Raw genomic sequence first — 13,109 nt, forward strand, 5'->3', positions numbered from 1 at the left:
GCTGCACAGGGCAGTCCTCAGCCATGGATCTCAGTGCGGGCACCAAGCACCAATGCTGCACCTGTACCAAAGCAGCCCAGATCACCTCAATGCAGAATCAGAGGCGATTCAGAATGCAGAATCAGGGAACGCTGAGATTTACAGCATCTTCAGACTGGGAGAAGAGAAAGCTTTGCTCTCTAACATGAAGCATTCTTTGAAGGAAAGAATAAAGGCTAAAGATGATTCCTTGTTCTATATTAACGGCAGGAAAGATAAATTAACATGCCAGGAGTGCTGGGCTGAAGCAGCTTCTCTTTGGAACCCAATTCCTAGGCCAGAGGGGAAAGGTGTGTGCAAGGTATGGGGTGGGTGTTTTTTGGTTTGGCTTAGTTTAAACAAAGTCTGCGACCGCTATTGGCTTCTTTATCACAGACAAAAAAACCAGAACATTTTCAGCCCATTTACCTTTCGTGTTCCAGAAAGGTACGCCCTGACTGCACCGCAGAAATGTCAGCATCTCTCCATAGCTTGAACCTTCCACTTAGCTATTTTCATGAGAGACGGATTCACTGGGCTTCTCCAACATTTCACTCTTTACCTTTTGATTCCTCTTACGAGCAAGGAAGCCCAAGGCTGGTGCATGCTGAGGCACCAACCATCATCTGAGATCTCCTGTAACTCCCGGTCCTGAATCCGCAGTCTGTTCCGCTCTGAGCCAAGCTCCTCTCCAGCACCCATGGAAGGGGTGGCTCCCCTGTGTGGGAGCAAGCCAGTTTGGTCCACCCACTTCAGCGTTCAAAAGAAACAAGAAAAGGGTTAGCACTTCTCTAGTAGCAATATATATAACTGTAAATCCTACTTGAAGCTTTCCTTCACTTAAAGATAGCGTTACGTTACTCTTGCTGGGATCATTCCTCCTTCCCTGCAAAGAGAACGCTGCACTTGCACACCGTGTGCCGGCAGCAGGGAAGGCAGAGCGGATCCACTCTGCGTAGCGCTTCCTTTCTGTGCATCACAGCTAAACTACAGATTTAAAGAATAAAACTGCAGGCTGGTGTTTTAAAGTATTCATAGGGAAATATAATTTTCAAAGCATGTTCACAGCTGTCAACACTCAAAACTGGTAATCATCCTGCTTCCAGAATGCTCAGCACACACCAGTCGTATCATGATTAAAGTAGAATTAGACGCTGGAGATTACACCCATCGAGATCAGGAAAGCTGGCAGAAAAGGCTTCATTAATAGAGCTGAAAAACAACACAGCCTTAGGCTGACTCTCAGAAATTCTTCCAAATTCCTGAAGAGGTGGCAGGAGACTGCAACCCAAATAAACCAAAACTCCTGAGAGCAGGGCCGAGAGCAGGGAACTGGCAAATCTTCTCTAACTCAGATGGCAAACGAGAATCTCTGAGACAGGGGAGGAATGAGGCACTCCTACAGGGACACTAGAATTCACAATTCTTAAGCACGGCTCTCCCACAGTTAGCCAGAATTCTGCTCTAAATGAGTTCAACTCATTCAACAAAATTCAACCCATACTGACCAAAGGAGCAGGCTGAAGAAGATGGGGATTCACTAACACACCAGAACCCGGAGTTGTCTTTGCTTCTGGGTTGGCAGCTGGCTTGTTCAGTGTGCCACAATTAATGGCTTCAATAGTTTCATCCAGTCTGCAAGGACAAATGAGAGGCATGAGAATTCCCTCCTTCCCCCTGGCAAAATCCCTGCAAAAACAGCTCTAACTCGCGTCTGTTTTTTTAACCACTTTCCCTAAACTAGAGGATTTCTTTGCTTTAATTTCAATGGTTATTCTTATCTACCACAGAAACTCTTCCAGGTTGGAAGCCGAGATTAATTGGTTCTGGTGAGACAGTCCTTCTGCAACAACTTTGCAGGGAAGATTTATGTCTAAAAGATGTGTAAGCTCTGCAAGTCTCACACGGTCAGGCTTAGGCAGCAATCTCAGCAGGTCTGTGCTGAAAGATTATATGCCACAAGCCAAAAAGACCCTGAAGGAAGGAAAGGATGTGGAACTGCATCCTACAAACCGAGGTGCCCTTCAAGAGAATGGCTTGCACAGCTTTCCTCACACTTACTCTTTCAGTAGCTACTCTTCACCAGCAGCATTTTCACCTCCCTGCCCTCACTTACTTGCTGTGGTACTCAGCCATCCCACTGTCCTCCTCCAGGATCTGCCTTCCAGCAAAGTCGATGGTGACTTTTTTGGCAAGGCGGGAGGCATGGCGCAGCTCCTGCAGCTCCTGCTCTCTCTTCTGTAGGGCCTCCCTCTCTTGCTTGGAGAGCCACTGGTTGGAGTCCGTCGCAAAATAATCCGACTCGTCGTCAATGACCTGGGTGCGACGCACGCTGGTGACAAAGGACCACAGTGGTAAAAGATCGGCCCAGAGCAGCACCGTGTGCCCCAAGCCTGCCTCTCTTCCTGCTCCCTTCTGCTCTCAGACACAAAGCAAAGACATCCCAACAGAACACTGGAGGAGCTCGTTCTTGTGCTAGTGAACGAGAACACCAAACTTTAGTGCTCACAGCTGGGACTTACCTGGTCCTGTCAAACTCCAGCAACTTGTCTTTGTGTCTCACGGCCATCTCCAGGCCTGCTTTCAGTCTAGCTTCTTGCCGAGGCAGTAGGTCTTTGCTTACAGCATCCAAATTCCCTGAACTTTCAGCACCTGAGATAGAAAATAAATCACAGCTTCAGGGAAAGCCTGGCTGTTTAAAGGCCGGTCTCGGTGGGGCTGGCTGCAGAGATGCCCCTAAAATAAATGCCATTCAAGGAGTGAAAAGAAATACCTTGCATCAACATCACCATCTGTCTAAACCAACTTCTGACCTTTCCTCCAGCCTCTTTTGCAAAGCTCCCCCTTCCAGTCCAAGAAAGCATTTAAAACTGAGTGACAATGTCTAGGCAGTGTTTAAGAGACAAAGTCTTGGTCTTTGATTTTCCTTGGGCTTTTGCAATCGCTTGAGCAATCCAAACCCATTGTCAGTGCAGGCCTCGAGGGTCCTCCTAAAAGCCAAATTATCTCCTAAGCGCTGTTAGCACTACAGAGAGCCTCTAGTCACAATACACGGACAACAATTGCTAGTTATGCACAGAGCAAGCCTTGTGCCTGCTGCTCTACAAGCTTCTCACAAACGAAATCTTCCCACAACACACCTCAGCAGGTTTGTGAGACCAGCTGTTGTTAGAGAGAGAGAAACAGAAATATATTCCCAGCAATAATCTCTTATTTCTTACCATTTCTGGCTAGAGGCCAAAACGCAACCAACCAAACAAAAGGAGAAAATGTTTGCCTCACAGCAACAATGGAACGGGCCAATGTATTTCACAGAGGACAACACACAGCATAATGCCTTTATTTCAGGGAAACAAAAAAGCCTTTATTTCCCTGTAGCAGCCAATCCACATTTTTTCCCCTCCTGAGACAAACAGCCATCCACATTTCAGCCTTCACCTACACAGAGGATGCACAAAGGGAGACCTAGCAGAGACAGAAGTGGAGCCCAATAAAACGGGTAGTAAAGGGGATCCTGAAGTACAACAGGATCTCTACAGGAAGATTATAAACAGGCTGACTCTGACCAGCTATTGTTCCTGACGACTTGCAGGACCTCCTGCACATCAGCAGCTCTAATCAGATGTTGACACCAAGACCCACAGTAAATACTTCCCTGGTTCCTCAGCAAAGTTTATTTTCCAACCAAGAACACCATGACCTTGGCTACATTTCAACTCAACTCAGACAAACATCCCCATAATGCAGAGGTCTTCACTGGGAGGCTGGCTATTATTTCCTTGCGCTTTCCTTGTCTCCGTTCTTATTTTTAGCTCCCAAGATAAGTGTTAGATGAGAGAAGCCATTAGAAAACTTTAACCAACACCTCTCTCGCCCCGGTAAACCAGATAGCAGCACTCCATCTTCCACAGCACACATTCCACCCAGGACTTAACCCGATTTTCAAGGACTGCTGTGCTGATCCAGTTCAGAATCGATTCAGGAATGCCTGACAAGCGGCCCCAGGGCCTCTGGGTGAGGACAGGACATCGAACGCTGCCATTTGACACTCGCACTTATCACCACCCCATGTCCAGAAACGCTTGCTGAGGGCATACAGCATGCTGGCTTCCCAGCCACCCCTGTAATGCCCACCACAGACACCATGCAGCAATGAGGGCAAGTGTCACAGGGAAATTTGAAGCTACAGCAATTCATAAACTGCCCTGGCAGTTTGCATCTCAGAGAAATGTTCAGGCACCAGCTCATAAGAGTTTCCCTTTGACTTCGCCAACAATTCGTCATAATCATGATTTAAACAACATATACAACATATACAGATATGCACACACATCTTGCTTCTACAAAGCAAGCACACAGTGAGGCAGAGAAAATGGGTTGGGTTTATTACTTTAAGATATGAGATGATACTAACCTGCCATGAGCTTCTTCAGCAGCTTCTGGCTCTTGTTTGAGTCCCGCTGAAGAATGTCCTGCTCTTCTTTAGTGCACACCTAAGTGAAACAAAGGCTGAGAAGGACATCGTGTGGTCAACCAGCTTCAGAGCTTGGGACAACAGCTCAAGGCGAGCTGCTTAAAATGGCCACGATAGCCCACGCCTTTGCTCCTTCTGTGCTGTTTACATAGGGAGAACCCTGACAGCTTGCTCTTAACTAACAACCACCTGTGCAAGTTGTACAGCCTGGTTCTGCGGGCAGACACACGGCTGAGTGCTCTCAGAGGACAAGACACACTCAGAAGCTTCCTGAGCAGATGAACAAGGCTTAACTCACAGTCCTTTTCTGGGTTGATCATATGGAGATAAAAAAGTCTTTGAAAACTGCAGCCAACCTGATTCCAAACCTTGTCTACATCCAACCAATATCCTCTCTCTGCTGAGGTTAACTTCACTGAATCTACACTCTTTAGCTTGCCCCTTTCTCCAAAAGGTGCCCTTTCAACCAAATGCAGGACATAAAGGAGATCCCAAATGATGCTGGCCCTGGCTTCTCTCCTCCCACTTACAGGCCAAGCTGGGCTGTGCCAGGAAAAGGCTGAAGCCTGGCACATGTTTTGGACACTGGTGCAATGCAGGGACAGCCCTAAGAGTTGCTCATAAATCAGGTAAGCTCCAAAGCGATGCAAATTACAAGGGAAACTTCTCTGCTCTCTTCATAAAAACACAAAAGTGACTTGAAGCCAGTAAAGTTCTTCCCCTGGCAGCAGATGCCACAGGCTCTTTCCTGCACAGTTCTGGCTCTTGGGGCATTTTGCTTAGGGAGCTTTGATCCAAGACAAGAAGCTAAATCAGCACATTTAAAGCCCTGAGCAAAATATGATTCTACGTAAGAATGGCAAATAAAAAAAACCACCTCATTACTAACCAGTGAACCACAAAACAAGCAGGGTCCAGAGCCTTCCTGCTCACACACAATGCGCCCGCAGACCAAGCAGTTGTTGATGAGCCTGTGTTTCTGGCCCAAGCACTCGCAGGCATGACGGCCAGGGATCAGGACAGCCAGCCTGTCTTGCCCTTCTTTGGTGTACAGGCTGACATATTTGGTCTTTCTCTTACAGGAATTGCTGCTGCTTGCAGTGCTGTTCTCCTGTGCCTGAGAAGAAAAATAAAGAAACTGTGTTCACACTGTAATACTAGCAGCAAAGAGAAAGCACTGATACTTGACCAGGCTATGAAGATTCAGATAATCTCTATTCTGCCTAATCAGAATGAAATTTCCCCAGGTCCAAACCAAGACAACTGAAGGAGAACCTTAGGCCTACCATAAACAATCCGAGGCATCTCACCAGAGCAAGGACATGAGGATGCTGCAGGCCCATTTGATCTCTTTGCTGCCTCTGCAAGCTGAAATCACTTGGTCTAGATGGCAGATGTGCTGTCAGTCCTGCACGTGTGCAGAGGTTTTCCATGTTCTGCACATTCACGTAAGCACAACAGACTCCAGACACAAACCCATCTCATGACACTGGGCGAGACTTGTTTCAAGTAAGAATTGCACACTAGCCATGACCAAGAAAAGGTAGGACTTAATATCTTGATGTCAGCAAGCATCATTCACATATAAACACACTCTGGGCTTGCCATAATCGTGACGCTTAACACTCCTCTTGCAGCTCAAGAACAGCATCTCTTTGCCTCTTCTCTGCAGAGGCTCCCTGACCGGTAGAAAAGAGGAAACCATTCCCCACAAGGCCTGTTTTAATTCACCACTGAGCAACAACTTGCCTCTCCAGCTGCTGCATGCTCAAGGATGGACACGTAGCTCACACACTGGGTTTCCCAGCAGTAGTGACACACTGCAGCATACCTCTTGCTTGGCTGCTTTCACCAGCTTACCCTGTGCTCTGCTCTAAACCAAGCTACTAGCTACATACTAGCTACATAAACCAAGCCACATAGCTTCACAATGAAAAGATAAAGCATTTCTAGTCCTCTCAGCTCTGCCCAATTGGCTTCGCTGCCACTACCAGATTCAAACTCCACTGTTCAGCAGAAACAAAAACAGATACAGTGATCCCAGCACCTCGGCAGAAGTTTCTCAGTATTTCCAATAGGTTGAGAGAGAACTAGAAGGAAATCATAGAACCATAGAATCACTCAGGTTGGACAAGACCTTAAAGATCATAGAGTCCAACCATGACCTGACCACACACCCTAACTAACAGCCCTCTGCTAAATCACGTCCCTGAGCACCACATCCAAATGGTTTTTAAACACATCCAGGGATGGTGACTCAGCTGCCTCCCTCTGGAGCCCATTCCAGTGCTTCACAACCCTGTCTGTAAAGAAGTGTCTCCTGATATCCAACCTAATCTTACCTTGGTACAACTCGAGGCCATTTCCCCACGTCCTGTCACCTGTCATCAGTGAGAAGAAACCAACCCTGCTCTGCTGCAATCACTTTTCAGCTACTGGAAGAGAGCAATAAGGTCTCCCCTCAGCCTCCTCTTCCCCAGACCAAACAGCCCCAGTTCCTTCTCCTCACAGGCCATATTCTCCAAGCCCTTCACCAGCCCTGTTGCCCTTCTTTGGACCTGCTGCAGCACTTCCACTGTCCTTTCTGTACTGAGGTGCCCAAAACAAAACAGAAGCCAAGGTGAGGCCTCACCAGTGCAGTGCAGGGCAGGATGACTTCCCTGGTCCTGCTCACCACACCATTCCTGATCCAAGCCAGGCAATGGAACATCATCCACCCCATAGTTCCAAAAAGGTTTGTTTTGTAAATCCTTACAAATATTTTAAGCGTTTGCACTTTCCCTACTACAGAACCCTCAGTTTAAAAACATAATTAAGTTCCACCATTTATTCAGGTGCAGCCCTAACTTTTAAGATTCGTATGATCCTCCACAGCTTCACAAGGTGACACGTAGACAAATCACAGAAATTAGCTCTGGGGATGTGCACCATGCTCAGTGTTTGTAGCACAAAGGAATCCATTGCAGATCTAACAAAGCCAGTTAAGTGCAGCACAATTCCACACATTTGTCCTGCATAGCACACTCAGCAGAAATAAAATTCAGAAATTCAGTCTGGGTAACTACAACAATATTTGATAGCACAGGTCATCAAATTTGACAAACAGTTCTATTGAATGGAAAACAAGTCTGCTACAAAATGTATTAATTAGCTATCAGAAAGAAAGGTAATGAATGCTTGCTGGCCTTGCGCTGCTTTGAGACAGGATATCCTGGTTTTTAGTGTTTCTATTCTCATATTCTGCAGCTTCTTTCAGTAGAGCTCTAACATTGAAGGCCTCCTCTCTGGAGCAACATGAGCCTGAAATATTCCAGTTTTCCATGAAGGCTTTATTCATTGTGATCGCCAAGTTTCAAACATAGCAAGAAGCAACATTTTGCACACATTCCTTAATGCCACAAGCTTCAAAACTTCACTCCCACCATTCCCAAGAATATTATTCGCCCCATGGCAGGAAAAGACTCCTATATACACACAGAGCGAGTACTGCCTGCTCAAACCTGCATTCAGCTTCAAAAGGAGTGGCAACACAGAAACAGCCACCACGACAGGCAGCCATGCAGTCAGTGCTCATGTATCAGATGCACCCACCTTGGCTAGGTCGAGGGGGGTTTTTACTTCCTCCACATGTGTGCTGGGCTCCACATATGCAGGTGTTTCCTGTTTATTCCTTCCTTTGCGTTTCCCCTTCTTTGCTTGGTCTCCAGCCCGAGGTGCCTCTGATGTCTCTGCAAGAACATGTAAGCACAAAGGCTCAGAGCAAGTGGCAATGGGACACCCCTCAACTCCTGCACCCACTTAGGGAATGGAAATTGGCTACGTCGCAACGTACAGAAATAGGACCACCCATAGGCATTAATGGTAAATGATTTTCTACAAGCAGAATAACCAAGACTATAATCAGAATAATCAAGATACTTAACAGTTCAACTCCTCCCTCCCCGTACCACTCACCATCCTTTTTCCGATAGGCCGGTAAGGGCTCAGCAGGTGACTGCGAGGACTGCTGCCAGCGCGACAGCAGCTCTTCCACAAACCTCCCCTTCTTTCCCTCGGTGCCTTGGAGGAGATCGACCACGTACTCACGGATCTCATCCTCGTTTGTTATCGACAGGATGTAGCTGCAGAACGGTGGGATGGAGAGAAGTGGGTATGGGGGCTTTTGTTGTCAGGACTCCAACGGCCTGATCACACACACAAGGAACTAGCAGAACTCATCTCCCCTCTTCATACCAGGTTTTTGTGGAGTTTATAGGAAGGGAAAGGAAGTTTTCTAACATAAATGCTTGAACAGATGCATTGGGAAAAGTCTTGTGGCGTTTTCAGTTAAATTAATAATAAAGGAAAACAAACTGCCTTTCTTCCTCCATTCTGGGCTAAGCGACATTCCCGTTGCCCCATAATCATAATAAATAATCAGTGGGTTGTTGTTTGCGCTCACATAAAGTAAAAAAGCCTAAACCTAAGACAATGAGAAGCTCCTGCTTAACCACACAGAGCCCACAGCTAAACACACACCCCTCTCAGTGCCAAAATCAAGGGCAATCCGAGGCACAGAGGTGCCACGGAGCCATTTGGGGAGCAAGTCCCCCAAAGCCAGATAAAGGGGACAGCTGCTGGGTTCCCTAAACAGCTTCCTAACGGCAGCTGTCGTGCTGGGTAACAGACGGGTCCGAAAGAAGGATTTCCCATCTGCTCACGTAGAGGATGCGAACCAGGAGTCGAGGAGAACCGAGGGACATGTGGGGGACCTGGGGAGGGCCGTGAGGGGAAGGGAAACCCTCAGGAGGTACGAGGCACGGGGAGGACGTGAGGAGGACCGAGGGACCAGGTTGGGGAAACGGGAGCGGAACGGGGGAGCCCTGCGGCAGCGCGATGCAGGGCGGCCCGTGGCGGCGGGCAGGCTCACCGCACGACCTCCTCGCCCACGTCCAGCCCGAAGTCGCCGCGCAGGCGCCGCACACACCAGCCCAGCAACGCGCCGGGCACCGCCATCTTCGCGTGGGGACGGGAAATGGCGGCGCACCGCCGTCCCCCGGAAACGCGGCCCCGGCGCTCCCGTTCCGCGGGTCGAAGAACCGAGCGGCGTTCTCCTCCGAGAGCTTATCGCGTTTTGCCTCAGCCGGGCTCTGGGACAGGTCACCCTCTCAGGGCTTTGTTACGAAAAACGCAGCCTGTACGCACCTACCCTATACACAAACATCGCATACACGCATCCTTTTTTAATACTAAGTGACGGAGAAAAAGCTGGCAGAGCAGGAAAGCCTGGTGCCGCCCCCGATACGGCCGCGCTACGAGGACCGCGAGGAGCCGAGCAGCAGCAGGATGAGGGCTGCACGACCCCGGCCATCACAGAGGGCGAGGGGGCCGAGCGACCGGCCGCGGGAAACTGCGATAAGAGACGGGAAACTGCACGAGATTCCGAGAAGGGGGACGCGGAGCTGGGCAGGAGAGCGGCCGTCAGCTACATGCGCGGTCCAGGCGGTACCCAGCTCCAGGCTGCGGCTGAACGGCCCCTCAGCGCGGGGCTGAGGCGAAACTCGGTGAGGGGAGGAGCGAGCGCTGAGGTAACTCGCTCTCCCATTGGCGGGTTGGTGGGTCGGCGCTGAGGTAACTCGCGCTCCCATTGGTGGACGTGTGTCGGTAGTGCTGCTGGCGCGGGATGGCGCGCATTAAAGGGAGCGGTGTTTGCGGCGCGTACCGTAAAGGTGAGGGCCGAGGTGGGGACTTGCGTCAGGGCCTGCTGCTCACCGTCTGTCGCTCACCGCAGTGTTGGCCCGCCGCGCACCGTGGAAGGTGCTGAGCTCAGGCAGGCTCAACACGGCCCGCTCGCCGCCGCGACCTGCCCGGCGCATCGGGGGAAACCCGATGTGTGTGAAGCCCGTTCCCGCCTGGCAGGAGGGCATCGAGGAGTTCCTGCGGCGCAGCAGTACAGCGATCCCGACGGAGAAGCGGCAGGGAGCAGCGGGCAGGGCAAGAAAAGGCAGCACGGGGCTAGCTGAGGTCCTCAGGTTGCTTTCCTGCAGGAGATCTGTTTGCTCTCACAGTCTCCCTGAGCCCTTTCTCGTCTGCTGCCCTGCGGAACGCGGCTCGTCGCGTGGAAAACAGCGGGCGTGATCTTAAAAAAACTGAGCTTCAGTTCAGCTTTTGAGCAGGACTAAAAGTAGACGTTTGAGAGGCTATGGGGGAAGATGTGGTAAAATTGGGGTGAAACTAAGACGTTTCTGAAGCACAGTGATAGCACACCGTGTCACGGAGTTCCCCGTGCCCTGGGACTTGTGGGCACAGAGCGAGAGGTGCGTTCTGGAGAACTTCACCTCTGTTATTATTGCTACTGCGACCTTAACGTAGTGTTCTGCTTTGGAGTTCCAGGTTCCTCAGACCCCCTCATTTCTTGTAAGTCTGGTGATTTGATGGTAATACCCTCGGTGAGGCCCGTGTGAACACTGCAGCTTCTTTAATTGTGGGGGACGAAGAAGGAAACCCAAAACCCAGTGGTCTTGAGTGCTCTCTGTAAGTAGATTTTAAAATGTTTTTAATAAAATAGGAACAAGCAGAGAACTGCTAACAGAAGTTAAACCAACTACCGTGGCAGCATTGCCTAATTTATTTGTCTCAGTTCGTTAGAGCTCTTGCAAACATTCACAAAGACGAAAAGAAGAAATTCCCCACGCTGACAATAGATGTCAGCAGCACTTCCAGCTACCAAGGGCTGGGCTGTGCCGGTAACCCGGCAGTGCACGTTTTGCCCTTTTTTTTTTTTTTTTTTTTTTTTTTTTTTTTACATCAGAAAGGTGTTGGTGCTGTGAAGAGGTTTTTGGGCACGTAGCAAAGCAGCATTCAGGGAATATGTGATAGTGGGGATTTGATGGTGCTGGGGCCTTGGGTAAGGACTGTTGCGGCCAAGCTCTCTGCATACCCCCTTTCCTGGTGTTTTTCTGCTTTCCTTTAAAAAACAAACTCATTTCTGAGTAACGAACGTACCCATTTCTGTCCATCTGAAGCTGGTGGGCCTGCACATTGCTGCTGCACACCGAGCCGATGCTGAGGCTGCTTCCAGCAGGAGAAAGGAGGACGGGACGCAGCCTCCTGCCGAGTGCCAGCGGTGCGTGAGGAGCTGGAGGCTAGCGCACAGCCTGCAGGACGCCCCTCCGCTCCTCGTCGTTGCCCACTTGCCCCATGCTGACTGGGGCTGGCGACCCGTGAGGCCCTTCGGGTGGCGGCTCCTGGCGCGGCGCTGAGCGACGCCCGACAGCGGCACGATTGTGCGCTGCGCGCTGCACAAAGCCGCATTGTCACAGCCGGTGCGTGGAATGGGGCCGCCGCGCCCCCGGCGGCGGCCGCGCTGTGACAAGTGCCCCACAGCGGGGCCGCGCAGCAGCCCGGCGCTGCCCAGAGTGGCTGCGGGAGGCCGGGGCGGGCCGTGACACGGGCAGGACAGTGCGGGACGGGGAGCGGCTGTAAACTGGAAAGGGAGGTACGGGGTGAGAGCTGCGAAGTTGTTCTCTGCGAGGGCGGGGAGCCCCGGCACAGGCGGCCCTGGGGGCCTCGTACTTTAAAAAAGCAAACGGTGAATGTTAACGTGGTGCCGGCTTTGTTGTACGGTTAGTTTGTGCCGTTCCGCGGCCGTTTCGTCCTCCCCGCCCACACGCCGCCCCGACACCGGCCCGGCTTCCGCATGGCAACCGGACGCGGTTGCTAGGGCGAGCCCGCCGCCGCCGCCACCCGGAAGTGCTGCGGGGCGGCGCCGCCGCTTCGTCGCCATAGGGCGGTGCCTGGGGAGGGGCGGGGCTTCCCCGAGCGCTTCCGGGTCGGCGCTCTCCCCGTCGAGCGCGGCGGAGGGAGGAGCAGCGGCGGGGCCTGGCCGGCCCAGCCCAGCTCAGCCCGGCGCAGCCAGGTAGGGCCCGGGGCCGGGGGGTTCGGGGCCTCGGGGCTCGGCCGTGCCGCGCCCGGCCTCTTCGCGAACGAGGGCTCGTTCGCGGAGCCGCCCTGAGCGCGGGCGGGAGCGAGCGTCCGTACCCGGAGCCGCCTCACCGGGTGCGGGGCCCGCGAGCGGCTGCCCCTGGGGCTCCGTCGTAAAGAGGGCTTGTCGCGGGTGGGGCCGTGCCGCGTTTCCCGGCGGAGCGGCGTCCCGAGCCGTGCCCGGGCTGCGTGCGGGGCTCCGGCTCCTTTGTGTCCCCCGGTGCCCGGGGAATCGCCCGTGCTCGGCGCGGTGTGGGCGCGGGGCTGGCCGGCGGGCCGGCTTCCACCCGGGCCCCGCAGCGCCGAGCTCCTGCCTCCTCTTCCCCGGGAGGCGGTGGGCTTTGCGGGCGCGCGGCCCGGCGCCCGGCCGTAGCGCTGCTCTCCGCTCCAGGAGCACCGTCCTCGTCCTCAGCTTCCCACCAGTCCTCCGGTGCCGCCGGTGTGCGCTCGGGCCTGATTTATTTTGTTATCGGTGACCTATCGAGTACGGGCAGCCGGCTGCCACTCCCCGAGTCCTTCAGCGCTCGGTGCCCCAGCTGCTGCCTTCGATTTGCATCGATCTCCCATCTCTGTAGCGGCCCAAGTTGCTTTTTTTATTGTAATCCCCTGTCGGTACCCCCGGCTGCCTGCCGAGGCTGGTGGGCGAGCGGAGAAG

General features: G+C 52.2%; 3 protein-coding genes and 1 long non-coding RNA gene across 6 annotated transcripts in view; 3 read left to right on the forward strand and 1 right to left on the reverse strand.

The window, feature by feature from the left end:
* TRIP4 (thyroid hormone receptor interactor 4) overlaps positions 1-9,490 on the reverse strand; it is a 28,184-nt gene extending 18,694 nt beyond the window's left edge. Inside the window, exons 1-9 of the mRNA XM_042885700.1 lie at positions 9,402-9,490; positions 8,447-8,613; positions 8,084-8,220; positions 5,382-5,609; positions 4,433-4,511; positions 2,541-2,670; positions 2,135-2,350; positions 1,527-1,653; positions 581-768 (exon numbers count right to left, since the gene is read on the reverse strand). Of these exons, the coding sequence (XP_042741634.1) occupies positions 581-768; positions 1,527-1,653; positions 2,135-2,350; positions 2,541-2,670; positions 4,433-4,511; positions 5,382-5,609; positions 8,084-8,220; positions 8,447-8,613; positions 9,402-9,487 (1,358 nt within the window). The 5' untranslated portion in view covers positions 9,488-9,490. The remainder of the gene's footprint in view (positions 1-580; positions 769-1,526; positions 1,654-2,134; positions 2,351-2,540; positions 2,671-4,432; positions 4,512-5,381; positions 5,610-8,083; positions 8,221-8,446; positions 8,614-9,401) is intronic.
* A 664-nt stretch (positions 9,491-10,154) lies between these two features.
* On the forward strand, positions 10,155-10,576 carry PCLAF (PCNA clamp associated factor). Its single transcript, XM_042885814.1, is given in 3 exon segments — positions 10,155-10,200; positions 10,263-10,412; positions 10,415-10,576. Coding segments are annotated over 3 exon segments (276 nt in total). The 3' UTR covers positions 10,495-10,576.
* A 43-nt stretch (positions 10,577-10,619) lies between these two features.
* Positions 10,620-11,638, forward strand: LOC122187916. Its single transcript, XR_006181441.1, has 3 exons — positions 10,620-10,788; positions 10,865-11,005; positions 11,497-11,638. It is a non-coding gene; the product is annotated as an uncharacterized LOC122187916 (long non-coding RNA).
* Positions 11,639-12,313: 675 nt separating this feature from the next.
* The window catches only part of CSNK1G1 (casein kinase 1 gamma 1), an 88,253-nt gene continuing 87,457 nt past the window's right edge, over positions 12,314-13,109 (forward strand). For all 3 annotated transcript variants that reach the window (XM_042885770.1, XM_042885766.1, XM_042885769.1), the window contains exon 1: positions 12,314-12,389. The gene's annotated coding sequence lies outside the window, so the exon portion shown is untranslated. The remainder of the gene's footprint in view (positions 12,390-13,109) is intronic.

This window comes from Lagopus leucura, unplaced genomic scaffold (assembly GCF_019238085.1).
Source record: "Lagopus leucura isolate 7727_CA_CO unplaced genomic scaffold, USGS_WTPT01 Super-Scaffold_100052, whole genome shotgun sequence".
Classification (NCBI taxonomy): domain Eukaryota; kingdom Metazoa; phylum Chordata; class Aves; order Galliformes; family Phasianidae; genus Lagopus; species Lagopus leucura.